At 42.0% G+C, this 27,742-nt stretch overlaps 1 protein-coding gene across 2 annotated transcripts in view; it reads right to left on the bottom strand.

Annotated features, from left to right (window-relative positions):
• The window catches only part of ythdc2 (YTH domain containing 2), a 162,854-nt gene that overhangs the window by 128,952 nt on the left and 6,160 nt on the right, over nucleotides 1–27,742 (bottom strand). For both annotated transcript variants that reach the window (XM_080046489.1, XM_080046490.1), the window contains exons 3-7: nucleotides 27,252–27,417; nucleotides 27,013–27,103; nucleotides 26,192–26,388; nucleotides 25,870–26,072; nucleotides 10,738–10,904 (exon numbers count right to left, since the gene is read on the bottom strand). In XM_080046489.1, coding sequence (XP_079902615.1) covers nucleotides 10,738–10,904; nucleotides 25,870–26,072; nucleotides 26,192–26,388; nucleotides 27,013–27,103; nucleotides 27,252–27,411 — 818 coding nt within the window. In that variant the 5' untranslated portion in view covers nucleotides 27,412–27,417. The remainder of the gene's footprint in view (nucleotides 1–10,737; nucleotides 10,905–25,869; nucleotides 26,073–26,191; nucleotides 26,389–27,012; nucleotides 27,104–27,251; nucleotides 27,418–27,742) is intronic.

The raw sequence follows: 27,742 nt of genomic DNA, 5'->3' as shown, positions 1-27,742 counted from the left end.
GATGAAGCCATTCTTACAACTAATTAAAAAATGCCTCCACAGATTTTTCCATGGAGTGATACCAACAAAAAACTAAACAAATTAGGATCTTAAATAGCCTACAAACAGAGATATGAGTGCAAATTAGAAAAAAAAAAAAAAACGTTTGAATAAGCTCTGCATGTTATTGGATTCATTCTGATAATATTGAGGTGGAATACAACCTATTACTTTTACACTGATGCTGTTCTCGATGCCTCAGTCAGGCAGAAAGAAGTGCACAGTTTCATACACTAATCATAAGCCTACTGTACATCACATACTGTGCTAATTTTTCGCGGTTTTTAGTCCGTTTTACCTATGTGTTTTTCTTTGTGTTTAAGCACGTCGTAATAGGCCATAAGGTGAACCCGTTTTTCGTTTCATCTCGTTCCCATGTCTGGGCACTAAATAATTTTTGGTTCTTAAAAAAGATATTTTGGTTTTCAATGAGAAAAAAAAAGTTCTCCACTTGAAATCCTGCAGTATTTTTTTAATTAGTGTTTAAAGTCAGGACTATTTCTTGCTCGGCGTAACAATATTTTCGTTTTTGTCACGTTCTTCACATTCGACCAATCAGGTAGCAGCGCAGATCCAAGATGGCCATGTCAACAACGTCTAGCGATGAAGAGGAAAATACGGAAAATACTCTAAAACATCGGAAACACCTTAAAAAAGTTTGAAAAAAGAAAAAAAAAAATGCTACATGCATGTTACGTCTGTTCGGAATGAAGAGGTGAATGATTTCACTATCACAAGGTGGGATACTTACAGGAATTGTTTAAAACGGTGGCTTTGCTGTCATGGCGAGTCTCATAAAGTAGCCGAGACATTCAAATCCTGTATCGATGTTGAATATAAAGATATTCCTGATGACGCTGGGTTTCACCCGACTTGTTACCGGCGGTTCATTGATAAAAAGCGATTAGATTCTGCCGACAAACGGGCCAAACGGCTGGCTGTGGGTCAAGATGAGTCTGTGGCATCGGACAACGCTTCAGGCTCGACCGGCTCGACAAGTGACATTCCAAGGAAAAAACTAAGATCGAAGACGGGCCTGCCTATCGGTTCTGTTGGCCCTGTGCTCCCTGCATTTTGCATAATTTGCAAGAAAACGGACAAGAGCATTACGGTGGGAGGCAAACGGCAGAAGGACCATCTTTCACAGGCAGAAACGCTTTCAGCAGGTAAACACACACACACACACTACACACAGCACTTACACACACTACACACAGCACTTACACACATACAAACCATTTAATCATCTTTTATTTTTAGGCCAGTTGATGAACGCTGCCAGGATAAAGCAAGACAGTAGCATTCTCTTGCATATTGAAGACAGAGACTGTGTGGCCATGGAGGTTCGGTACCACAAGTCCTGTTACAGACAGTACACCAGGTTCATGACAAGGTCTGCAGTTACTGGAACCGCAGACGAAGAAGAGTGAGTTATTAAATTGTATTATTATATACACACATTAACAATTACACTTCATATTCTAGATGCATGACAGATACAGTGTCAAGAATTATGAAATGAATATAGAATAAATAAAAGTTTCACTTTTTGAATGGACTTTTCCATGATATTGCATTTGTTTTAGATGCACTTGTAAAGGCTGTTTGTATGTAGCTACAATCTTGACTGCATGCCTTTTGGCACATATTACATGTGTGTGTGTGTGCGTGTGTGTGTGTGTGTGTGTGTGTGTGTGTGTGTGTGTGTGTGTGTGTGTGTGTGTGTGTGTGTGTGTGTGTGTGTGTTTCTTTTCAGAAGTGAACCAACCTTTGATGCTAGCTACAAAATATTCTGCGAGAGGATCATCCGCCAAAGGATACTTGTAAATCAGGAGGTGCTGAGAATGAACCAGCTACGACAAATGTTTTTAAATACGGTGCAAAAACATGAAGATCGTGATGCTTCAAACTACAGGTAACAACAGAAGCTTTTTTTAGCAGCGATGTGAAACACTTTTATGCTGGAAAATATCAAAAGAATAATAAATAATAATAAAAAAAGGCTTTGATAGTATATTTAAACTACTAATACTTTCAGTATGAATATATCTTTATTTACATCCTTTCCCTGTGTTCTTATTTTGCAGGCAGGATAATTTAAATAGAAGGCTGACCCTGGACTTTCCCCAACTGGTGTTTCACTGCCCCAGCAAGCGCAACATCTGCGAACTGGTTTTTGTTGAGACTTTGTCTGCAGATATGCTGATAGACAGGCTACCTCATCCATCAGGTACAGACAACTGAGTCAACTGATTTAAGCCAAGCTGAAAGTGACACTGAATACATGGCAAGAACAACAGCTGGTCCACAAACTACTGAGAACACGAGGACACTTTATAGTGCAGCGCTGATATTGAAGCAGCTACTATGTGACTCTCCCGGTATGACGTGCCCCTGGCCACCCACATCAGATGATTTAAATGTATCCGATGCAAAATCTGTTGTGCCACTTGAACTGTACAATGTTATTGCTTGGATTGTAGGTGCAACAGAGGAACCAACATTAGCCTGTTATGTTGATATTCCAGAAGATTTAAACCTAAAAGTGATATCTGTTTGTCAAGACATTATGTATCTTGCATCTAAAGGTCGGAGGCAGACACCCAAATCATTATGTCTTGGTCTAAGTATTCGGCATTTAACAGGTTCCTCACAAGTTGTGTCACTGCTGAGTGGACTAGAACATTGTGCTTCATGGGACACAGTTGTCAGTCTAGACCAGTGGTTCTCAAAGTGTGAGGCGCGCCCCACCGGTGGGGAATAGAGACATGACAGGTGGGGCGCAACGAACGGGATGAATATGTGTCCACATCCGTGTCGCATAGTTTTTAGAAATATTTTTATATGTTTTTTTTTTTTTACCGTTTCCCAGCGTGAGTTGGAGGAGTGGAGGAGAGCCACTGCTATTCCCCTTCTTCAATTAACACATACAAACCATAATAACATGGATAGAACAGAAGCCGAAATCATCGGTTCAGCGCGCGGGCCAGGCACAATCACTAATAAACAGTGTGGCGCCAGATGCGCAATGGACACAGTGTCATTCACTGGGAAGCGCCACTAGCGTCAAGGCAGCTCATCCCCGAACTAAACAAAGTTTTGACAGAGGTTGTGAGTGTGCTCAATTTCATCAAAACCCGACCGATGAAAGCGCGATTGTTCTCCGCACTTTGTGAGGAGATAAGAGCTGATAACACACACACACACACACACTCTGATCATACAGCTGGGCTCACAATGAGTCAAGGTGTTGTAGCGCGTCTTTGAGTTCAGACCAGAGATTTGTCTCTTTTCTTCATAGACTGCATATAAAAGTGTTGTAGGCCTACCTTCAACTGTCTTACCTTCAAACTCCTCCAACTCAGTCTCGTATAGTTAAAAAAAAAACTGTCAGCTGCTGCTGTATCAGACGGTGTGCAGTCGGGCTCGGAGTCCGAGTCGGCACCGTGCATATCAACAGTCATTCATAGCAGCGGTAGTAATCACACAACCGGACGGTGGAGAAAGTCCCGTCAGTTAAAAATAGTAATCCAGTTTTCAAATCCACGTTAAAATCGGCAGGATATAGAGCTAGTTAGCTTAAAAAAAGTTGCTAACGGTGTCAAATGTGTTGTGTTCAGGTCGGCTCGGTAATATTAGGCAAATGTCTATAAAAGGTCATCATGGTGTGTTCAAATGTAACACAAAAAAAATGTAGTTTTCCGCGAGAAACTTGAATAATATGGTTTTGGTGAAAAACTTGTTTTCCCAGCAATATAAAATAGATAGTAATTATGGAATTATGACCTGTTTAACGTCCTATCTTGAGCTCTGATCATCTTATAGGCAATTAAAGCAATAATACCAGTTCTCTTTCAACAAAATAACAGAAAAGTATCGATAGTGGTATCGATAAGGACTCAAATTGTTAAAGAGACTCGATAATTATATCGATATCAATAAAAAGTAGCGATCTCCATCCCTACTTGAGATGCAGTATTGAGCCTTCAGCCCTATATTGAAAATATGTGCAGTGCAAAACAGGCTCATTGCAGCCACCAATGCAGGCCTAAGACTCACATACTGACTTGCTCATTGTTTATGACAATTTTTTGGGCTCAGATTGCAAAGTAATGACACAAATGCTCATATTTTCTCTATTTTTGAATTGTATTCCTTGATTTCATTTCAATACATTTTAAACTTTTAAGCCTGACCTATTTAGTTACTATGTTGTTGACGCAATCGGGGAACGGTGGGGCTCGAAAATATCCCCATCTCCAAAGTGGGGAATTACAAAAAAAGTTTGAGAACCACTGGTCTAGACACTAGCCTTGCCCAACTACAACTACTAGAGGGCAGAGACAAAATCCCGTTGGATTCTCAAAGAAGACTCCTACAATACTGGTGTGGGACAATATTGACTTTGGGGAGGAGACACTATCAGGTCGTGGAACTACTCACCATACAAATGGCATTATGCTGCAAAGTTCTGTCGCTGAACCTGCGTCAAGAACAAACAGACAACCACTACAGAAGGGAGTGTCCTCATTCAAAGCACCCCCTAGCTCTCCTGTAGAACACTACCAACAGTCTAAAAGACAAGGGCCACAGAACTTGTTTCATCATCATAGTGTTCCACTGCAGCTGGAAACATACAGATTGAACACCGTGTCTGCAGCCCAAACTGAACTGGACTATGTTTTTGTAAAATACATAGATGCTGAACGATGCACAGTCCCAAGCTGGACAGGTTTCCATACATTGCTTCAAGGTGATGCTACTCTGCAAAAGTCAGCACTGCATTATCTTCCAGTCATTGAGGCTTCACCGACAGAGATGTCAACGGTAAACACAATTCTGAAGCGAAGTGTCCAAATTGCTGATCGGCTTGAACTGGACCATATCGTGTTGGTGTTTGACCAAGCTATATATGCCAAAGCTCAACAAATCCGTTGGAAAGACGAAGACTTGACAAAGCGTCTAGTGATAAGACTAGGCGAGTTTCACACATGCATGTCCTACCTCGGTATTCTAGGAAAAAGGTTTGGAGATGCAGGACTGCAAGACATACTCATTGAGTCTGAAGTGGTTGCCCCAGGATCCATCAATGGGGTGATCAGTGGTCATCAGTATAACCGCAGCATAAGGGCGCACAAGCTTATGTACGAGTGTCTGCAACGCGCCAGAGTAAACACCTTCCTGGACTATTTGCCACCAGCGGAGAGATATGAGTGTTTGGATGTTATTGAGGAGATAAAATGTGCATTCCCAGAGGGAACAATCAAAGTTTTGGGTGCTAATGACAAATTTGAAAAAATGTGTTGTATGTATGCAGAATATGTGGAAAGGAGAAGTGCAGTCAACCAAACATTTGCATTCTGGAGTTCATACATCGATATGGTTCAAACACTCCTTCTGTTTGTGAGAGCAACAAGAGAATCTGACTGGCAACTCCACCTGTCAACAGTTCGATTGATGATGCCGATGTTTTTTGCCTATGATCGTGTGAACTATGCTAGGTATCTACCTGCATACTGGCTGGAAATGGTCAATTTGCCTGTAACACATCCTTCTTGCCACAACGACCTCAGCGTTAAAGGCCAGTGGACTGTCCAACGTCAAAGTGGATTTGCCTCGATTGCCTGTGACCAGGCTATTGAGCAAACATGCAACCGAGATTCCAAGAGAAAAGGTGGCTGGACAGGGATAACAGAATCGAGCTGCAGTTTATCGCTGGATATTATCACAAAATGAAAGGGCTGCTATAACAAGAAAATGTGAGTCAATGGCAGGTAAATCTCCTGAACAACGGAAACGGAAAGACCTTGACAGCACACGGATTCATGCTGATGAAAAGGCTGTGGCTAGAATAAGTTCCACCCTAGATTCTATGCTGAACCCTTTCGACACACACCATGAAGGTATTGTGTGTCTTAGCTCTGGGACATTAGCAGTTGAAGAAATCAAGAAGTATTTGCTCGCAGCTCCAGACAAAGGGGAAAAAGCTGTCAAAGAGTATATGGACCAGCGACTTTTGTCAAAATCTCTCGACATATTCGCTCCCATCAAGGCACTTAAACTGAAAACCTTTAGTGACCAGGCAAAGACGAAGAAGAAATCTGCAGCGGGCAAGGATGTGATTCTACGGGCTGACAAGAAGCTGTTCTCTAGACTGCTCATAATAGGCCAGAGTAGAAAAATTGACCTTAGGGAGATTCTATCCTACTCACTGGGAACAGTTTCCTATCCTCTAGCCAGTATGGATGGTTCACTTGCCAAAACTAACAAATCAGCTCTCATGGATTTATTAGAGGCTAAAGGTGGGGACTGCCTAGTTGATACAATCCCAGCAAATGGAGCTATTCTGTTCGATGGCATGGCGGTCATACAAGCCCTTCAGTCCAGACCACCCACCTTTGGAGAGCTCGCTGAGACCATACTACAGTACATAGTCAAGCTGGCTCTGCAGCACAAGTGTGAAAGGGTAGACTTTGTGATAGACCAGTATCCTGAAATGAGCATTAAAAATGTAGAACGGTCACGTAGAGCCGCTGGTGGCACACAACAGGTGCAAATTTATGGAAGGACCCAGAAGACACCAACTCAATGGAAAAAGTTTCTATCTGATGGAACAAACAAAGCGGCACTGGCTGAATTCCTTTTTGATGTGTGGAAAGATGCTGATCTAACTGTTGTGTGCAAGGACTTGACTGTGTACATAGCACACGGAGAACTGTGTCACTGCTTGAAAGTAAAAGATGGTTCACAAACTGTAAATGCTGTTAAGGATCTTGAATGTGATCATGAGGAATGTGACACAAGGGTGTTCTTACATGCACATCATGCTGCACAGGAACATGAAACAGTCATCATTAAGAGCCCTGATACAGATGTGGCAGTTATTGCTTTAAGTCTGCAGAGAGATTTTCCATGTAGCTTGTATTTCTCCACGGAAGTTGGCAACAGGACAAGAATCATTGACCTTGTTAAGGTGTCAACAGCCCTTGGAAACATTGTGTGTTCGGCACTTATTGGAATTCATACCTTCTCAGGTTGCGACTCCACAAGCGCCTTTCATAGCAAGGGGAAAAGAAAGACGTTTTCTGTTGCTTGCGAAAAGGAAGAATACCTGTCTGCATTTACACATCTCGGAAGCAGTTTTGAATTGGACCAGTCAACATTTGATGTGCTTAGCAAATATGTGTGCCACCTGTATGGCCAATCATCTGCAGAAAATGTCAACGATGCAAGGTACAGAGCATTCTGCATGGCATCATCAGCTTTGCCGGAACTCTCAATGCCTCCTACAAGTGACGCCCTGCACCAACACTGCAAAAGGGCAAACTACCAGGCTGCAATAATGAGACATTCTCTCAAAGGTATAATGTCTGCCCCTTCACCCAATGGCAATGGATGGCACATTGAGGATGGGGAGTTAAAAGTTACATGGATGACTACAAATCCTGCCCCTGAGAGTGTGTTAAAGGTAGTCCACTGCAGCTGCAAGCAGAGCAAATGTGAGACAGGAAGATGTTCCTGTATGTCTGCAAGACTGTCCTGTACTGATTTGTGTCGGTGCCAAAATTGTGCCAATATTTCCATGGAAACAGAGGATAAAAGTAGGGATGCACCGAATATTCGGCCACCGAAAAAGTTTGGCCGAAAATGGCAAAATAAGTCATTTTCGGTTTCGGCCCGAAACAGTTAAAAAGCCGAACAACATTACCGAAAATTGGCGAACTAAATGACACTAAGGAAATATGTTTTTAAAAGAGCTGCGCGCTTGTAAACCAGGAAATGGCAGTAAAGAGAGACGTAACCGTGTATGCGAGTGCACGTCTCTTTGTGAGCGCGCAGAAGGAGCAGTTTGGAGCGTGCATGAAAATGTCAGAGTCCAGTGTGGGAGAATTTTTTCAAACTGGATGAAACACGGCGCAGACAGTGCAATGCTTAATGCAGCATAAAGTTAAAACGCTCGTCCAAGACTGATGTTTAATCACCATAGAAACACAAAAGCCTTGCGCGAGCGAAGCAGCGATTCACCCGGTGAAACTCTGTGACAGTGTGACAGTTGGTAACGGTGTCACTCACAGTGACACCTCGCCGGTGAGGGCCGCCGCGCAAAAAAAACTTTAGTTTGACATCTAAAATGATAACCGGAGATATCCTGTCCGTTAGCGTTGTTGGGGGAAAAGGCTCCTACGGTCTGATTGCATTTCTCGAGCCTGAATACACAGAGCCAAGTCGGCAAACTGACAGCGCGACTAAATATATGTCCAGCAAGCCGCCTCCCTCCGTTAGTTTCAGTCTACAGACTAGTTAGTTTCAGGTTACAATCACCTCCTAAGAATGGACATCGTTTAAAGCCTCTCATTGTTATGATCAGGGCTTTGAAGCCAATTCTGAAGTCTGAACATTATGGTGGCAGCTGTGGTGCAGTTTTTTTTAGAGCAACTCAACCTGCACTGCAAAAAAAATTAAGAAAGGCAATAAGTCAATCTTTTTGTAGATTCATCCTCATATAAGTCAAGGTAAAAATCAGTGAGAGGTTCACAAATTAATTCCTAGTAAAATATTAATTTTACTGTTTAATTATTTATTTAGGGTTGCTTTTTAGTTGTAGGCTATGTTTGAGGAGAACATTTGGGAGTTCATGTATGCAATGTTGAAACAAGTCACACTTAATCAGTTAGTTCTCTGATAAAAATTTTAGTTTTTGCCACATTTGAGAAAAATCCCTCAGACTATTTCTTTTTTTTTAGTTACTTAAGTTAAATACTTTAAAAATTAAATGTGAGGTTACAGTGCACCTGACCTTAAAAAAATATATAATATTCATAGTTTGAGTTTGTGCCAAATTTGAGGAAAATGTATCAAAGAATTCTTGAGATATGGCTTTAACAATGTGCAAAGTTAAGACAAAATTATTAAAAAAATTATAAAAAAAACTCAAGACCTGCTGTGACATCAACACATTGTTTTGTTCATGTAAATATTGTTTTATACCATATTGTGTACATATTGTGAACTGTAATGCAGTTTTAGTTGTATTATATATTTTTTTGCATTATTCGATATTTTGATTGATGTCAGCCATTTTGGGCCAAAGTGTTCTTTATTTTATTTTATTTTTTACTTCCTCTTATAACACAGTATCTACTGAAATTTTTAATGTATAAAACATAATTGTTTAGCAAAATGTACCATGTGTATGTTCAATTGTACAGGTTGCTATTCACTTATTTTGAAGCGTTTTTTTTTTTTTTTATATATTTCATGGTTTAAATTCAAATGAAAGTATACTAATGCTAAAATACTTGTCTCAAATGTTAGGTATATGTATTAATGTCAATTTGTGAGAGAGATTTTATTTCCAGAATGAATGTAAATACATTTATAAGAAAAAACAGCTGCATAAGATTTTCGTTTTTTTGTAATTCCTATCTTTATACATTTATGGCTCTTAAAAAAATACTGCAGGATATTTTGCGGAGAACTTTTAACCTAATGTCCACAATGGCATTGTCTATGCAAAAATGCAAAAAAAGAGTAGTGCCCAGACGTGGGAATGAAAATCACTTTCTAGGCACTTTTTCCTGGTTCACCTTATGGCCTATAACTGTGTTTTGAAAGGGACTGTGAAGTTTATTAGCCTATTAACCCTCCGCCGCCCGTCACTGCACCGGGATGAATTCTCCGAATCTATATCTCATGGGGGGTCTCAGTGTCCCCCGCTCGTGGCACAAACACTGCTGTGTGAGGATATGCACTTTTTTGCGTCCACTTTTATGTCGGATCGCTTCTTTATATTTCGACCACAGCGTTCACAGAGATCGCCACAGGCTGCACTCTGACGCCTTTACGCCCACACTGTGCCATCAAACTAAATGTTTCCTGGTCGCCACTTCTCCAACGGGTACTTCGGCGTGACCGCCGTGATCCACACCGTGTGGAGTCTATTTTTCCATTTCCCTTTCAGTTGGCGATTGCCACTACCGCCTTCATGCACTCAGTAAATGATGTTAATTTGGGCGTGTCAATGACTATGTATGGGTAAATATGGGCGTTACGTGAAGCCCGCAAAGGCTGCGCCACATTTAGAGTTGATTGTGATTTATAAAGGGAAACAGGCGTAGGACGTGAGTGCGCACTGTTTTATAAATCAGAATATTTTTGTTTGCACGTACATCCTACATTTCTTCCGTACGCTAGCTTCCACGTGAATCCCACGCAAAGCTTTATAAATGAGGCCCCTGGTGATCTCCATGCCCAAAAGGGTTAAAGCAGTGCTGGAAAATAATGATGGCCATACAAAATATTGACACTTTGTGCCCAATTTGGAAATTTTCACTTAGGGGTGTACTCACTTTTGTTGCCATCAGTTTAGACATTAATGGCTGTGTCGAGTTATTTTGAGGGTACAGTACATTTACACAGTTTTACAAGCTGTACACTGACTACTTTACATTGTATCAAAGTGCCATTTCTTCAGTGTTGTCCCATGAAAAGATATAATGAAATATTTGAAGAAATATGAGGGGTGTACTCACTTTTGTGAGATACTGTATATATATTTTTTTTTACATGTCCATTCAGTGTAATACCATCGGTGTTGTCACAAGTTAATTGACACAAATGAGCTTTTCCTTGAATTGAAGCAGTTGCTCTAAGCGTAGATGTATTAGCATAAGAAGTGATATACTGTATAGAATGTACCTGCTCTCTAGTCTGATGTGATAGCCCACAGTCTGGCCCACACTCTCTCCTCTCTCAGCAGCCACTCTCTCGGCCACAGCGATGGCCGCCAGCCGTCTGGGCTGAGTGCAGAAGATCCTGCACGGCTCCTCATTCCTGCTGCACTCGTCCAATAGGAACTGTGGGATCTGGACAATACACAGTGAAGCTGGGTTACCTTTAAAAGGTCACCTGCACTTGTTCATGGTTTTTCAACATTAATGTGGGTAGCCTCACCTTTTCTCCACTTCCACCTTTTTGAAAACCTGCGTTCAAAAACCCTGTTCAGATTTCTCTCCCCTTATGACATCCAAAGGGGAGAAGCATTACCAACCTAAAGCCTGGGCCCCACATCCCTCGTCTGAGTAACTTCTGTGCCTTTCTCTCAGTTGTTGACCACATATTCAAACATCTCACTGCTGCTTCTGGAGCAGTGCTGTTTCTAAAAGCCCTGTCTTTCTACATTGAGTTTACCTTTGATAATTCCATGTAATATGAAGATGACTCGTGTAATTTTTCTATACATAGGCTATAATGATTAATAATATTGAGTTTCAACAGAAATCCATGTGCCTATCTGCCTTCTTTTTTTCTCTCTCACTTGTGCTTGTGGGACATTTTATTTTGAAAGAGACAAACCATAAATGGTGAAACTATAGTGAATGCTGCTGGTATGATATCAATATGAGTGCCAACAGATTATTTCTTTATCAGTTAAAGGTGCTACTAGGAACTTTGCAAACTAGCGGCCCCTTTGGACAAAAGCAGTAGTATTTTTAGACGCTGGTGCCAGTGTCTCGCTATCAGTCCATGTCCATGTTGAAAATGAATGAACGAGAGGTGGCAGGATGGATCACAACAAGGGATGCACCGAACATTCGGCCACCGAAAAAGTTTGGCCGAAAATGGCAAAATAAGTCATTTTGGCCAGGACACACCAGCCCGATAATCGCCGTCGTCAAAAAAAAAGACGAATCTGTTTGGTGTGTGCCGTGACGTCGGCCGACGTAGAGGTCGTCGGGCTTGTTTTGAGCCTGTCGGCCGCCGATTGAACATGTTCAATCGGCGGCCGACCGTCTTTCATTTGGAGCAATTTGATTGGTGGAGGGCTAGCGAATCAGTGAAGCCCGGAAGTGAGGCGGGTAGCACAAACAGCTAACAACAGCTAGCCATCGTTTTAATGTGTTTGTTCGTTTCGTTTTGCGAGTACTCACATGCATCAACCCTTGTTGACTGCTCGACACCATGCTCGACACTCTCTGCTAAAAATTGTGCTCTTATGGTCCATAAATATAAATACGTATTTCTATCTATGTTTATGCTCTAGCAGTGTTTCCCCCAGGAAATGTCTTAGTCAAGGTGGTCACTGTCTAGCCGTACAGGAGGCGCGGCGCTGAGCGCCGCGGCGAAAATTTTGGGGATATTTTGCTCAAAGATGCCAATGCGCCCTAAAGAAATAGTTCTGTTTATTTGAATGACACTGACCTTACAGTTGTGCAATTTTGTTTGCTATGTGCACATTTTGTGCAAACATGCAGACGGTACAAAATACAATTAAAGAAAAGTTCTACTGTTTTGGTGCAATACCATGCAGACACACTAAATAAAAATAATGGACCATACACTTAACATGTGTATCAAAGTGCTTTTTAAAGTTCCTTTTTGGATGGGGGGCTGTTGTGAGATTATTGTGGACAATAGGCATACTGTGATGCGATTAATTCATATATGGTTATTATTAGCCTACTTGCTTGATTTCTTTTTAAATACAGAGGTTATTGGTTGTTTTGGAACATGTATTTCCAAATTTAAAACATAAAAATAAAGCAGCATTTAAAATTCAGAAAAATAAATCTTGTCGGCCTACACTAGCATGCCGTTTGAAAAATAATTCAATAATTGAAATAATACAATGTGTTTTCCCCTTAAAATTACTAAATGCATTTCAAAGACAGTTACAGTGTGCACTTCTGTAAACTTACTGAAAGGTGCCTGGGCCATCACTCTCATGCATGTATCAGACTTTTCTCTGCGCTGTATGAGCCGATAAGTTGTGTTGCCACGGTGATGTGGAGTCTTAAACTAGTCTAGCTTTGCAGAGCACTTCTTTCTGTTCAGCTAAATATCCCCATAGAACCGCACTGCGTTTATTATCGCCACAGGTTAAATGTCGGTTTGCTGCTGCTCGTTTCCCGCGTACATGCCGTAGTCGCGTGCAGCGCGGGACGGTCGCGCGCGCAGAGCCCCCGACACAGAGCAGCTGATAGTCTGAGCAGAGAGAAACGCTTGGAGACATATGTGCACATTTATTTACCGCAAATCACGGCCTTTCGCGCATTTCTGACCATGAAAAATCACACATCGCGCTTGCTAGTACATTAATTGTGCAGCACTAAAAATAAAAAAAATAAAGATTTAATTTTTATTCTTTTTTGGTCGGTCAGTAGTCAAGGCGGGGGGCTGGTTTTGCTAAGGCGGCCGCCTTAACTATAAAGCGCTGGGGGAAACACTGCTCTAGAGAGCTGTCCCATCATTTCCGGCTTTCGTATTTTTTCGGGCCACAATACAGATTAGCGCCACCTGCTGTTGTGGAGACATTACAAGCGCGGGACGTACGGAAAATAAGCAGTCGTCTCGGTGTGTTTTTGGGCCGCGACGGAAAGACTGGAGCTTCCTGAAACGGCGACTCCAGTTTTTGGGTAGTCGGAACGTGTCGGACTGGTGTGTCCTGGCCTTAAAAGAGCTGCGCGCTTGTAAACCAGGAAATGGCAGTAAAGAGAGATGTAACAGTGTATGCGAGTCCACGTCTCTTTGTGAGCGCGCAGCAGGAGCAGTTTGGTGCGTGCATGAAAATGTCAGAGTCCAGTGTGGGAGCATTTTTTCAAAATGGATGAAACACGGCGCAGACAGTGCAATGCTTTATGCAGCATAAAGTTAAAACGCTCGTCCAAGACTGATGTTTAATCACCATAGAAACACAAAAGCCTTGCGCGAGCGAAGCAGCGATTCACCCGGTGAAACTCTGTGACAGTGTGACAGTTGGTAACGGTGTCATTCACAGTGACACCTCGCCGGTGAGGGCCACCGCGCACAATTTTTTTTAGTTTGACAGCTAAAATGATAACCGGAGATATCCTGTCCGTTAGCGCTGTTGGGGGAAAAGGCTCCTACGATCTGATTGCATTTCTCGAGCCTGAATACAGCGAGCCGCCTCCCCCCGTTAGTTTCAGTCTACAGACGAAAAAGTTACCATCACCTCCTAAGCATGGACATCGTTTAAAGCCTCTCATTGTTATTTGCATCATTAGGGCTTTGATGCAAATTCTGAAGTCTGAACATTACGGTGGGAGCTGTGGTGCAGCTTTTTTTTAGAGCAACTCAACCTGCACTGCTCTGCAAAAAATGAAAAAAGGCAATAAGTCGATCTTTTTGAAGATTCATCCTCATATACAAGGTAAAAATCAAGGTAAAAATCAGTGAGTGGTTCACAAATTAATTCCTAGTAAAATATTAATTTTACTCTTAGATTTGAAGGTTTTACTGTTTATGTATTTATTTAGGGTGGCTTTTTAGTTGTAGGCTATGTTTGAGCAGACCATTTGGGAGTTCATGTATGCAATGTTGAAATAATTTACTAAATAATAAACAAAAATGCAAAAGCCTCTTTCGGTATTCGGTTTCGGACTTTCGGCGAACTGTTTAATTTTATTCGGTTTCGGCCAAGAATTTTCATTTCGGTGCATCCCTAATCACAACGATTAATGCATTTTTGTCTGGGTTGGAAAGGGAGTCCGATCCGGACTAATGCATTAATAAAAAGTATATAAAAACAGCTTTCTGTGCACTGATGGTCTTGTTCGCTGTTACAGGTCATTTATGATCATCGAAGGAAAAATTAGACCATATTAAAAATACTTAAAATTCCTCGTTGGGACTTTAAAGCATAGAGACGCACATCTTGCCAAAAAAATAAGTGATCCTCCTGAGCTGAAGAGTAGCATCTCTGCCAAACCCGGAGGGTCGCTAGGATGTGTGGCTGCTTCAATCTAACAGGGTCGCCAAAAATAAAGGCAGACGCACAGTATACGCAGGATGTGTGCCCCTGGTGTAACTTATCACTACCTCCACATGTGATAAGCCCCAGATCCCCCTGAATCTAAGGGGCCACTCACACTAGGGCCGCAGCCCCGTGCCAAAGCTCATTAGCATACTAAAGTCTAGAACGTTTGGCTAGTGTGACCACGCCATCCGTATTCCAGCACGGAACAGCCCCTTGGCCACGGCACACCTGGGAGAGGTGTGCCGTGGCCAAAGTACAGATGCTAATGAGATGACACGCGCACAAGCAAGCGCACAAGCAAGCGCACAGGCGGAGTTCCTGACGTGAATTTATTAAGGATGCGCATAGTCCTTTAACGCCCGCTGCCTTACTAGTCGGCACCAGAATTGCCCACCACTTGGACTTGTAGCTACATAAAATGTGTGAGAATTAACGTGTGTGTAGGCCTAGGTGTGGGCTAATAAAAGGGAGAGAGCTAAATAGGTGAGCGCAGAAAGCAAAGCAAAAAGGTTTTCGTGTTTACTCACGTTCGTCAGATGATTTTTTTCTTTTTCCTCCCGTCAGCTGTCATAATACTGCCTTTACGCATGGCGGTGGAGACGAACACAAAACAACACACAACGGGACTCCGCGGCCCGGTGATAAGGAAACAGTAGCCTACACTAAGGTTTAACAAGAAACTTTATAAAGACACTTAAAAAAACGATCTCTGCCCATACAAAAAGTTCTGACTTGGATTTGATGGAGCGATCGATGTGTATAAAACCATCCGGTACGTATGGTCTGATGACGAGCCGTTATATTAATAATAAACAGCGTGCTGCACAAATATGAGACTGTCCACCACGACCTATCACGTCAAGGCTACATTTAAAAAAAACAATAGCTTAAGGATTCTCGTTGCTCTAATGTGGAAGTGGAATATTTGATGCAAAGTTGGCCGGATGAAAATATTCACAAACAGTCGTATAGCCTACAAGTAGACTACGCTTCAAATCCTAAACGCGCACGGTGACGTAGGCAAGGTGCAAGTGTGCCCAGGCCACGAGCAGTGTGAGCACAGGCCAGCAGGGGGAGTGGGGAGGGGGGGGGAATCGTGCTGAATCGTGCTGAGCACGGAACAGGCAAAAGGCACTAGTGTGAGTGTGCCCTAACTGGCAGTTCAAACCAGCAGTTAGATTGAGGGCCAATCAGGCTTTTTGAAGGCGGGGTTTGAAGAGACAAGAACTAAACAGAGTTTTGAAAGAGGAGATTTAGAAATGGCATTGTTAGAAATATAAAGGCTTTTTTGTACACTACAGCAGGGAAATTGTTTCTTGTAGAAACCCAAATTACAATTTTGAACCTTAAAATTTGCAGAATATGTTACCTTTAAAAATTCCTATTGCATTTATCTATACCACACATACATGACAGAATGGTTACAAAAATGTATAAACACAGAAATACACTCACCGGCCACTTTATTAGGTACAGTGGTTGATTATTGTAAATTTTCCTCTCAATGGTTAATTTATAAAGTACTACATGGCTTGGCACCACCCCCACTGCTAGAGTTTATTAAGTACAGACAGACTCGGATCACTAGAGCTGTTGTAAACAGGGACTGTGTGTTCCTTTTAGAAAGACTGCCTTCAGCCATAATGCACTATTCTATTCTATCTATTAAAGGTAGTGCATTATGGAACACACTACCCCCAACCATAAGGGAACGTCCCACTCTGGCCACCTTTAAAGGTATGGCTAAGAACGAACCAAAGGTGCAACCACCTCTAAATGTATGCTGTACCTTATTAGTTGTGTATTAATTGTGTATTTGTTTAACCTACTAATCATACTAATGAATTATCCTGTTTTACTTTTCTTTCTTACCAGTGTTTCCCCCACGTTCACACAGCAGCGGCGCGCCACCGCTGCTATATTTTCTCCGCCGCTGCTATTAAAATCCTCCTTCTCCTCATTATTCTACTTTTTTTTTTAAACATAAACGCTGTCCATGCGTCGGAGGTGAATGTAACTTACTCGGCGGAAAACAGAAACTAACGGAGGGGAGCTGCTCACTGTAGAGTCCCTTTAGTCGCGCTGTCAGTTTTCCGTCAGGGCTCTGTGTATCCGGGCTCGAGACATACAAACAGATCGCGGAACATTCACTAACGAAACAGTTAGTGGCTGAGCGAAGAATGTGGAATACTGTAGGCTACTGGTGCAAATTCCACTTGTGTTACAGTTTAGTACAATATGTATTAATTTATATTTGGCTGCTCCACCAGTCCAGGCAGGACAGGATAGTTAAGTTTCAGTTTCGTTTTTCATCTCCGTGTCGGACAGCTGTTCGCTCAGCTGATGGGCTGCCTCACAGAGCAGACAGCGGGAGTCAGTCTAAAATCAGCGATGATCACTCTCACAAATCAAAAAGCTAAATTATAAAATAAAGCTATCTCTTCCTTCCTCTATCTGTCTGTATAGGGCCTATATTTCTCTCTCCACTGCACACACACTGAACCTCTCCTCACTAGTTTTAAGGAAGCAGAAGGAGGATTATACCCTCATTTTGCACTTATTATTTTTAAATATTAGAAGATTGCAGGCAAGTAAAATACCACCAGCCACTACATTCTCAATGATGGAGACGAATAATTACTTTTTTTCTTTTACAGTTTAAATCAAATATTTGAACAATACAGGAGAATAAATATTTGAAAGCAATACAGAATGCATGATATTACTGCATTGTATTGTATTCTATTTTTGTCACCAGGAACCTAAATGTTGTCAATTAGTCTACTTTACATACATTTGGTGCATAGAAATTCACCAGAATGCAGGAAATGAAGTGTTGAATGCTCAAAAATGTATGGGGGGACACCCCCAGACCCCCACATTAAAATGTGTCCCAAACCAAGGTTTAATCACAACCTACACCCTTGAAATTCATGAATTGTTTTGTTTTATTTGTATCTATAGGCCTTTGTATAAGGATACTTTGTAATTTTTATCACATTATTTTAAATTAAAGTCTTAGGTCCTGCTTATCAATTGCTCATAATAACCAGTAGGCCTACTTCTGTGTTGGACATTACTGAACCTCTTCCCATTCATAGCACCCAATGTCCCTGTCTAGTTCCATGTCCCCAAAAAATCAAATAAAGGAAACCCCCCCCCCCCCCCCTCCAATTTACCGTGTCGTCTAGAGGGGTCGGGTGTTTGTCACCTTTTTCACCTCTTATGAGTTTGCAGGTCTGGTTTAAGCATTAAGCAAGAACTGTAAATAAATTGTGCAAATCATTGTCTGCGTTGTGGCATTTTGTGTTTAAATATTCATTTCTATACAAAAATGTCAAAATCTGTAAATAAAGACACAACAGGCAAAGTTGCAACACCAATAATCCCATCTATCTGAATAGTAATTAGTGCATATTATCCTCTCAAAGTGCACTAGATCAATGCATTCAAATGTAAAGGGTACAAAAAAAAATTGGCCGGGGGGGCATGCCCCCGGACCCTCCTAGGACGTTCGGGGACCACGCCACCGCTGCTGAAAAAAATCCTGCGGGAAACACTGCTTACCGTTTCACCGTATTTGTATATAGTAATGCTGTCAAACGATTAAAATATTTAATCGCGATTAATCGCATTAATGTCATAGTTAACTTGCGATAAATCACACATGTTTATCTATTCTAGCCTAAATGTCCCTTGATTTATTTTTGTCCAATTATTTTTTCTCATTGTAATGCTCTTTTCACACCCATTCTCTACACCCTTGTAATTCAGTGTATTTCTTCTAAAATATCATAATTTCCAATTCAGTGCAAATAGACAACAATGTACAGGGGTTGACACTAAGGTTTCAAAAGCACTTGCCCATAGGGCAAGTGCAGGTAATGTTTTACTTGCCCGAATGTCGTGTTCACTTGCCCAAAAAAACCAAGAGTACCTATTTGCAGACCCATGGAGAAAAGGAGCTCCACTGGAAGCCACGCCCCGAACTCATTTCATTGGTCAGAATTGTAACCTACTCTGAGTTTGTTTTCACTTCACGCTGCAGCTCCGACTGAAGAAAGAGTCACTGCCACAACGCGACCCTGTACAGTTTAAAGCGGGATGTTTTTATAATTTCCTGATGATTTTACTTTTGACCGATCATTTATCTGATCAGTAGCGTAGTTATCAGCCCTCGTGCCGTTCATATGCGGCCACCTTACACGTCGTGACATGCTCTACATTCAGATTAATAAACCTATTGTATTGTATGTATTTGTTTATTTATTAACAGGAGTTTTTTTAACGTATGTGCCACTGAACATAGGCTATTTAGGCTATGCATGGTTGAAATGTAATTCTGCGGCTGCACGCGATCGTTACTGTTCAAATTGCGTCATCACAAAGTCACAGACGAGCATCGATTGTTAGCTTAATATGAATATAGAAATTATATAATAATTAAAAGTGTGATCACTAGAGGACAAGGGATCTGGTAAATCAATCAGGATCTACAATGGAAACTGTCACCTTATGTGTCTGTCTTTCACCCCACTTTTAAAATGAGCTGTTTATTTTAATGTGGTGGCACTTTTTGTGTGTTATTGATAAGAGTTTATATTTGTATGTGATTGACCTAGGCTACTTGTGGTAATTTGAATTAAAGAGACGGATTTCGGAAGATGTACACAAAGCTTCGTTGCTTCATTCATCTTCTACCTCAACATCTACTTTTTACCACCGTCCTGGCCACTTGGGACCCTTAACAAACAGACGTATTTTACTGTGTAGGCTACTAGCACCATAACCGGTGGAAACTGTGTATTATTATTCACCGCTAGGTGAACTCCGGCAGTAAAACAAAAAGAAGAAAACAAATTCAGAGTAGGTTACAATTCTGACCAATGAAATGAGTTCGGGGCGTGACTTCCGGTGGAGCTCCACTTTCCCCATGTGTCTGCAAATAGGTGCCTCTCAAAAAACAGTTAAACAATGATATATATATAGGCTAATTAAATTATACATTTTAGCGAACCGTATCTCTTAAATGCAAACTAGGGCTGGCCCGAATGCCATTTTTCAGGCTTCGCACACAGGCTGTTGTGTGTGTGTGTGTGTGAGTGAGTGAGTGAGTGAGTGAGTGAGTGAGTGAGTGAGTGAGTGAGTGAGTGAGTGAGTGAGTGAGTGAGTGAGTGAGTGAGTGAGTGAGTGAGTGAGTGAGTGAGTGAGTGAGCGAGAGAGAGAGAGCGAGAGAGAGAGCGTGATGCTGCTGGCTGCCGTGCGCAGCTGCTCAATAAGTAAGTAAGTAAGTAAAGTTTATTTATATAGCGCCTCTCGCAGACCAGGATCATAAAGCGCTTCACATTAAAAAACACAATAAAATACAATAAAACGACACATATACAGAGTCTGTTACAAAGAAGAGTTTCTTAAGAACGTACAATATAATACTATACAATATAATACAGAGCACATAGACATGGATCTAGAAAGCCTGTCTGAACAAGTGCGTCTTAAGCTGACTCTATGACTGAGTCCAGAATGCGCAGGGACTGGGGCAGGTCATTCCACAGACGAGGAGCAACAGCCTTAACAGATCTGTCTCCTCTGGTTTTAAAACGAGTGCGAGGAACCATCAGGAGGTTCTGCGTGGAGGACCTCAGGCTCCTGTTGGAGGCATAAGGCTGGATCAGGCCCTTAATGTAATCAGGAGCCTGACCGTGAAGAGACCTGAACGTCAGCACCAGGATTTTAAAGTTTACTCTGTATGCGACAGGGAGCCAATGTAAAGCTTTCAAAATAGGAGAAATATGGGCTCTCCTGTGGGTGCGGGTCAGGAGCCTCGCCGCCGAGTTTTGGACAACTTGTAAACGAGCCAAGCCTTTTTTACTAAGGCATGTTAGAAGGCTGTTACAGTAGTCCAATCGTGAGGACACAAAAGTGTGGACAATCATCTCAAGCTCGTGGCTCGAGACCATGTGTCTGAGCTTGGAGATGTTGCGCAAGTGAAAATTGCAGTTCTTGACCAGCTGATTCATATGCCGTTCTAGGGACATCCCTTCATCAAAAATTACAGCAAGATTCCTCAGACTTTTTTTCACTGAGCTGCTTAAGTTGCCGAGATGCTGAGTAATAAGTGGGACAATAGTGTCCGGGGCGACAACTAGGGTTTCAGTTTTGCTGGAGTTCAGCTGGAGGCTATTCTCACTGAGTCATAGCTTTATTTTGGACAGACAGTTTGTAAGGGAAGCCAGCCTCTGGGGTTCGCAGAGCTTAAACAAGCAGTACAGTTGAAGATCATCAGCATACAGATGGTAAGAAATGTCACTGAACTGCTGGATCAGCTCACCTAAAAGGAGCAAATAAATCAAGAATAGAATCGGCCCAAGGACTGAGCCCTGGGGTACCCCACACTGCAAGTCTGCCGGTACTGACATCATGGTATTAGAGGACACACAGAAGGTTCTACCATTCAGGTATGATCGAAACCACTCTAACACAGGGCCTGACATGCCGACCGCATCCCGTAGTCTGTTAAACAGAATATCATGGTCCACTGTGTTGAACGCAGACGACAGGTCTAGCAGGACCAGGACAGAACATTTACCGGAGTCGGCAGCCATCATAATGTCACTGGACACTTTTAACAGTGCCGTTTCAGTGGAGTGAAATTTTCTGAAACCAGACTGAAAAGTGTCGAATATGTTGTTAGCCTCCAAGAATGTTGTAAGTTGGTTACAAACAACCTTTTCCAGAACTTTGGCCAGGAACGGGATCTTAGAGATAGGCCTGAAGTTCTGTAGCTCTGCTGGGTCCAAGCGCGGCTTCTTTAGATGAGGTTCCACACCAGCATGTTTAAGGGAACATGGGAACACACCAGCTGAGAATGACATGTTAAACATTTTGGTGATGAAAGGAGCGATCGATTCCAAAACATTAACAAAAAGTCGGGCCGGGACAACATCGAGACGACAAGGGGTCACTTTCATGGTGTTTATGGTGGATAAAATGTCCACTTGAGTGACTGCCTTAAAAGAAGACCAACTGTGAGGAGGGGGTTCAAGCTGGGCTTCACTGCAGGAAGGGGAACAAGGGAGTTTCGCCTTTATATCTCTAACTTTGTTGACAAAGAAAGTCAGAAACTCATTGCAGCTGGCCCTGCACTGCACAGCAACAGCAGAAACAGGAGGTGAGACAAGAGAACTGATTGTATCAAAGAGCACTTTTGGATTTCTCTTATTGGAGACAATCAGCTGACTAAAGTAACTTGATCTTGCTTCATCCAAACGATCATTCAGGGAGGAAACAAGGTCCCTTAAATGAAGTCTATGGACCTCCAGTTTGGTTGAATGCCACAGGCGTTCAATTTTACGGCACGTTCTCCTCAAGTTCACAATGATGTCATTAATCCAGGGACAGAACTGCAGACGGTCCACATTATTCATTTTAAAAGGTGCTACTTCATCCAAGATAGTAGCACAGTGACTGTCAAAAGAGTGAACAAATGCATCAATTTCAGTGCAGTCTTTGAAAACAGTGGGGTCAAAACTGTCACAGAACCTTACTGCTGTCGACTCTGTGATAATCCTCCTCTCTACTTTAACGGGTAGGGGGCGAAGGTCATAATTCAAAGACATGTCAAAAAATACACCACAATGGTCACTGAGTTGCACATCTTCGACGCTCACATTATCAAGCTGCAGGCTGAGAGACAAAACTAAATCAATAAATATAGCCGATCTATTTTGTGTGAGTTAGCGGGGAAAAAATTGTTTTGCGGACTCTAAAACACATGAATAAATAGCTTAGACTACTGATAACTCATCTAAAATCCACTTTCCCGGTCGGGCAACCAGAAAGCAATAACAACTTGCCCGAACATTATTTTCACTTTCCCCGGGCAAGCGTTAGCGTCAACCACTGAATGTAGATCCCCCCCCCCCCCCCAGAACAGCATACACAAACATAATTGGAACTTCCTTTTTTATTTAAAAACCAAACCATAAGACAACATAGGCTATAGCCTATATAAAACAAATTAGTATTAAGGTGGTTGCTGCCTAAATGTTTTGGGAGTCGTTCATCCACGACTTATTTCAGACTGTTTGTGGAGTGGACACACCATACACTTGTGTGCTGGTGGTTGGTTGGTATGCCGCTGCTGCAGCCGAGGCTTAAGTCACCCTTGATAGCGAAAATTGAAGTGAAAATTAATGACTGGCGGCTGCCACTAACGTTCATGGAGGTTTTGGTGGGAGCGCAGGGTTATAAGCATGTCCATGGTTATAAGTAGGACTTTTGCAAATGAAAAGCTTTCTTTTCTGTTCCTTTTCCGCGTAGACCCCGAGTCACACACGGAAGACTCTACTAGTGAAGGTCGCACAGCTGAGCTAGGAAGTGCTAGGTTCCGGTTTCTGCTTCAAAATAAAAGTCAAAATTGACTTGACGTTTAGCTGTTTTGCCAGGTAGGGGAGAACGGGGTAATTTGTCACACGGGTTGGTTGTCACAATCGTTATATCTCGGAACCAGAAGGCGATGTCTGTGAAATTTTGGTATGTAAATATCCAGAATTTGGATCAGAGGTCACCTACATAGTCTTCCTTGGAGTTAGACTGCTGAATTTGAGGTGAGACTACTGTTTGTGTTTTTCATGTCAAATTGAAAATATTTAGCTCCTCAGTATTTTTCTTCTAGGCTTTTATACAATGGGTTTATAACAAAACACTTGTCACCCATACAAAGTGTGAAGGGTAAACTATAGTTTAGATTGTGGTTAGCAAGCTAATTAGTTGTCAGATGGTTGTTGGCCTTGATGCTAGCAAGAAATTCAAGTTGGGGTTGGTCGTCACATTTTTTGGGGGGTTGGTTGTCACATGTTATTTCAAGGCTGCAGCCAGAAAAGGAACCCAATAACAAAATAAATTGTCAAGCTGTATCCTCACTGACACCCCAGAGAAGGAAAGAATAGAGCAGGAAAAGGCAGCTAGCATGCAAAAGAAAAAAGGACAACAAAATCAAAACAACCCAGTGCATCCCAAGCTAGACCAGCTGCCAAGGCTACAGTAAGTTATGTAGGCCTATTTGTCAACTTGACAATGCAATTCAACTTTCAAATTTAGTTCTACTTTCTTGCCTTCTTTTTAAGATTATTCCCATTAAGATAACATTGTGACAAACAGCCCCATAGTGTTTGACAACCGACCCCTTGATGGGGTTGGTTGTCACAATGTGTAAGGGTGTCTTTGATGATTAATTTCTTCTTTATTACAATAAGATAGAAAAAGTGAGGGGTACACATTTCAAGCCAACACCTTTAGCTTCAATTTAATGTAGGAATGACTATTGAAAGATGTTTAGGTGATGAGCAATTCTCACTAGAGTAAAAAGTGTGCCTACTTACCCCGTTCTCCCCTAAATGATTTTAATGTGAAGTTACGCTGTAGGACATGTTCCGGTTGATTTAACAGTAACTTAATGGCGAGCCATATGAATAGTTGGTGGTGTTTCAGTTGTTCTAACATTACTAGTTGATGCAACAGCATGTGAAAAAACCACAACGTTTGCTAGGCCATGACGAGTGTTAATCGCGCGATAAAAAAATTAACGCGGATAAAATGGGTTTGCGTTAACGCCGTTAATAACGCGTTAAACTGACAGCACTAGTATATAGCAAATGTTTCTATTGTATATCTTTGTCATTTTTATTTTAACATCAACCTGTCTAATGGACTACAGTGTAAATTAGCCCCCGGGCTACAATCTGGCATTTTTACGTGTACTGCTATACATGTTCATTAATGTGCATTGTCCTGAAACAAATAAATAAATAAAAATAAAATAAATGTTCTTGTTAACACATATAATTTAGCAGCCAATCACAGGGCAGCAACTCAATGCATTTAGGCATGTATACCTGGACAGGACATCTTGATGAAGTTAAAACCAAGCATCAGAATGGGGAAGAAAGGAGATTTAAGTGACTTTGAATGGGGAAGAAAGGAGATTTAAGTGACTTTGAACATGGCAATGTTAAGGGTGCCAAAAGGGCTGGTCTGAGTATTTGTTGAAGTCAGAGGAGAATGGGCAGACTGGTTCAAGATGATAGAAACGCAACAGTAACTCAAATAACCACTCGTTACAACCAAGGTATGCAGAATACCATCTCTGAACGCACAACACGACCAACCTTGAAGCAGATGGGCTACAGCAGCAGAAGACCCCACCGGGTGCCACTCCTGTCAGCTAAGAACAGGAAACTCAGTGACTGAGGCTACAATTCCCACAGGCTCACCAAAATTGGACAATGAAAGATTGGAAAAGTCTTGCCTGGTCTGATGAGTCTCAATTTCAGTTGCGAAAGTCTGATGGTAGGGTCAGAATTTGCCGTAAACAACATGAAAGCATGGATCTATCCTGCCGTGGACCATCAACCATGCCACGTTAAAAGTCGCTGAAATCCCCTTTCTTCCCCATTCTGATGCTCGGTTTTAATTTCAGCATGTTGTCTTGATCAAGTCTACATGCCTAAATGCATTGAGTTGCGGCCGTGTGATTGGAAGATTAGCTTTTTGTTTTTAAAGCAATTGAACAGGTGTACCTAATAAAGTGGCTGGTGAGTGTAAATCCCTGCACATTTTCAAGATCTTGCAAATATATTTCAGTGTCCAATCAGTGAAAGAATAATAACTAATAATTCTACTTGCCATATTTAGAGGCATCCCGGTAGCCTAATGAACCTGAACCTTTACATCCCACACCAGCAGGGGACCATTGCTACATATCATACAGCATCTCTCCCCCATGCTTCCTGTCCGTACCTTCGCTTTAACTGTACACTGTCTTATAAGGACAATAATGAGCATGATGGCATAGTTATATTTGCTGAAACATATAATGCTTTCTAGCATTCATACCAAACACAAAGTAGACTACAGCTGAAGCTACTGGAAAATCAATCGTTTCCCAGACATTTTGTCACATTGGAAACATTTAAATGTGGAGCTCAGAGGATGGGTAAAGTTATTCCAAGGGGAACAGGAATGTGGATAGAGAAGTCAACCTCCAGACCTACCTGTGTAGTTTTGCCCGAGCCGGTCTCCCCCACCACCAGCACCACTCTGTTGTCTCTGATCAGCTGGGTGATCTCCTCCTGACACTTGAAGACAGGCAGGGAGCGCCGGAAGCTGTCCAGGTCTGAGGGACTCCTCCTCCGAGGCACCATGGGAATGCCGTTGTTTAAGCGCCCACTCGCCCTATTCCTGTCACAACTGTTGTCTGAGGGAAGAGTTGGAGAACACTATGTGATCCTATACAACACACAGCTGTTTGTTTCATCTATACAGAAGATATGAAGTATCACACTATCAGTGGACTTGACTGCCACTGACACTCACCAGACTCTGAACCCACAGACATGCCACATTTGTTGTTGGTCTGCAGGTCTATGCGTTCCTTATTGCTAATAGGAAACCTCTGCAGCAGGCTGCGGATGAAGTATAAGGAGTTGTGGGAGAGTGCGAGAGGCATGGTGGGCTGAGGTTTGTCTGAACCATCCTTCTTCTTGATGGTGAGGAAGCGATTCGGTCCTTTCCTGTTGGAGGAGAAATTTCTTCCATAAACAAATGTGTTAAAAACTATTTTGGTCTTGTGTTTATCAAGAGCCAATAAACAAGACAGCTAGAAAAACAAGACCGCCATAGGCCAAAGGGGTGGGCTTTAGCAGCTTATTGGCCATAACTCATTGACCATAATTCCTAGAGATATGCATAACACAGTCTCCCAAAGCTGTTTCAGCCCAACCAATACCTTTACCCAAAAAACGCAATGTTTGACTTTCAATTGGATTAATCTATGTCTAGAGTTGATATAACATGTCTGTTCACAGCCCTTTGTAACAGTTTCATAATCAAGCGACAATGTAACTGCATAGAATTGTAATTATTGAAAATATGTTGAGCTCTGTACCAGCCGCAAGAAGTTGGAGAAAAGCCAGGCAGCCAGAGCTGACTAATCACATTTTACCATGAGGTATGAGCCAAAGTAGCCCAGACATGTAATGACCCTTTTGAGGAGGTGTACATCATCTACAGCGTAGCCTACAGCAGCTACATCATAAACCCTTAACACAGAGTCAGCGGATGTCACCTTAAGCACAAATCCTCATATATCCATACTCAGATACGTGATGAATACAGGTCTTAGTGGAGGAACTAACCCTTTGCTTTTCGAGATGTAACCCAGAGACTGTGCCATTCGATGGATGAAAGCCCGCTCAGTACTAGTCAAGGAGGAGGGGAAGTCCATCTCTATTCAGTCAGGGAAAGGAAAGGGGAAATATTAGGACATCATGACTTTGGCAAACTTCTCTCGTAGGATATACCAATAACTAATGCTTAACCAAACAGAAGTGCTCTGATTATATGTTGTGATACAAAACAATGAACACATTGACACCTTTCTGGTCACTGTAGCGAAACCTCTCCAGAGAGAGGTTCATTGCTATCTTGACTTCTTCATCGATGTGGATTTCTTTGAGGCCGTTGGAGAGGGAACCCCGAGGTGGTGTGTTATGGCTCCTGGCTGGTCTGTGTGAGGCTCTGCCAGCACTCGACATGATGCACTGCAACAAAACAACACTTTATCTTAATACAGAGGCAAAACAGGTGGTCATTTCCAACTGCTGCCACGTTTCCAGAACTTACCCAGAATCTAACTAGTAAGAGCAACACACACACACACACACACACACACGAAAGAAAGACATGGTGGACATCACATGACATCAATCATTCTGATAAATAATATGCAAGGTCAAACTCCTTGTTGAGGCCAGAGACATAGATTTTGACCCACATTAAATATATATATTTTTTTACATTTTGGTTATGCACAACGGCACACTTTCTTGGATTTGCACCATTCCGTTTTATTTTATTCTAACTTAA

This window comes from Ammodytes marinus (assembly GCF_949987685.1).
Source record: "Ammodytes marinus genome assembly, chromosome: 18".
Classification (NCBI taxonomy): Eukaryota; Metazoa; Chordata; class Actinopteri; order Uranoscopiformes; family Ammodytidae; genus Ammodytes; species Ammodytes marinus.
Note: the sequence above shows the minus strand (reverse complement) of the source record. Positions and strands in the feature narration are given on the sequence as shown.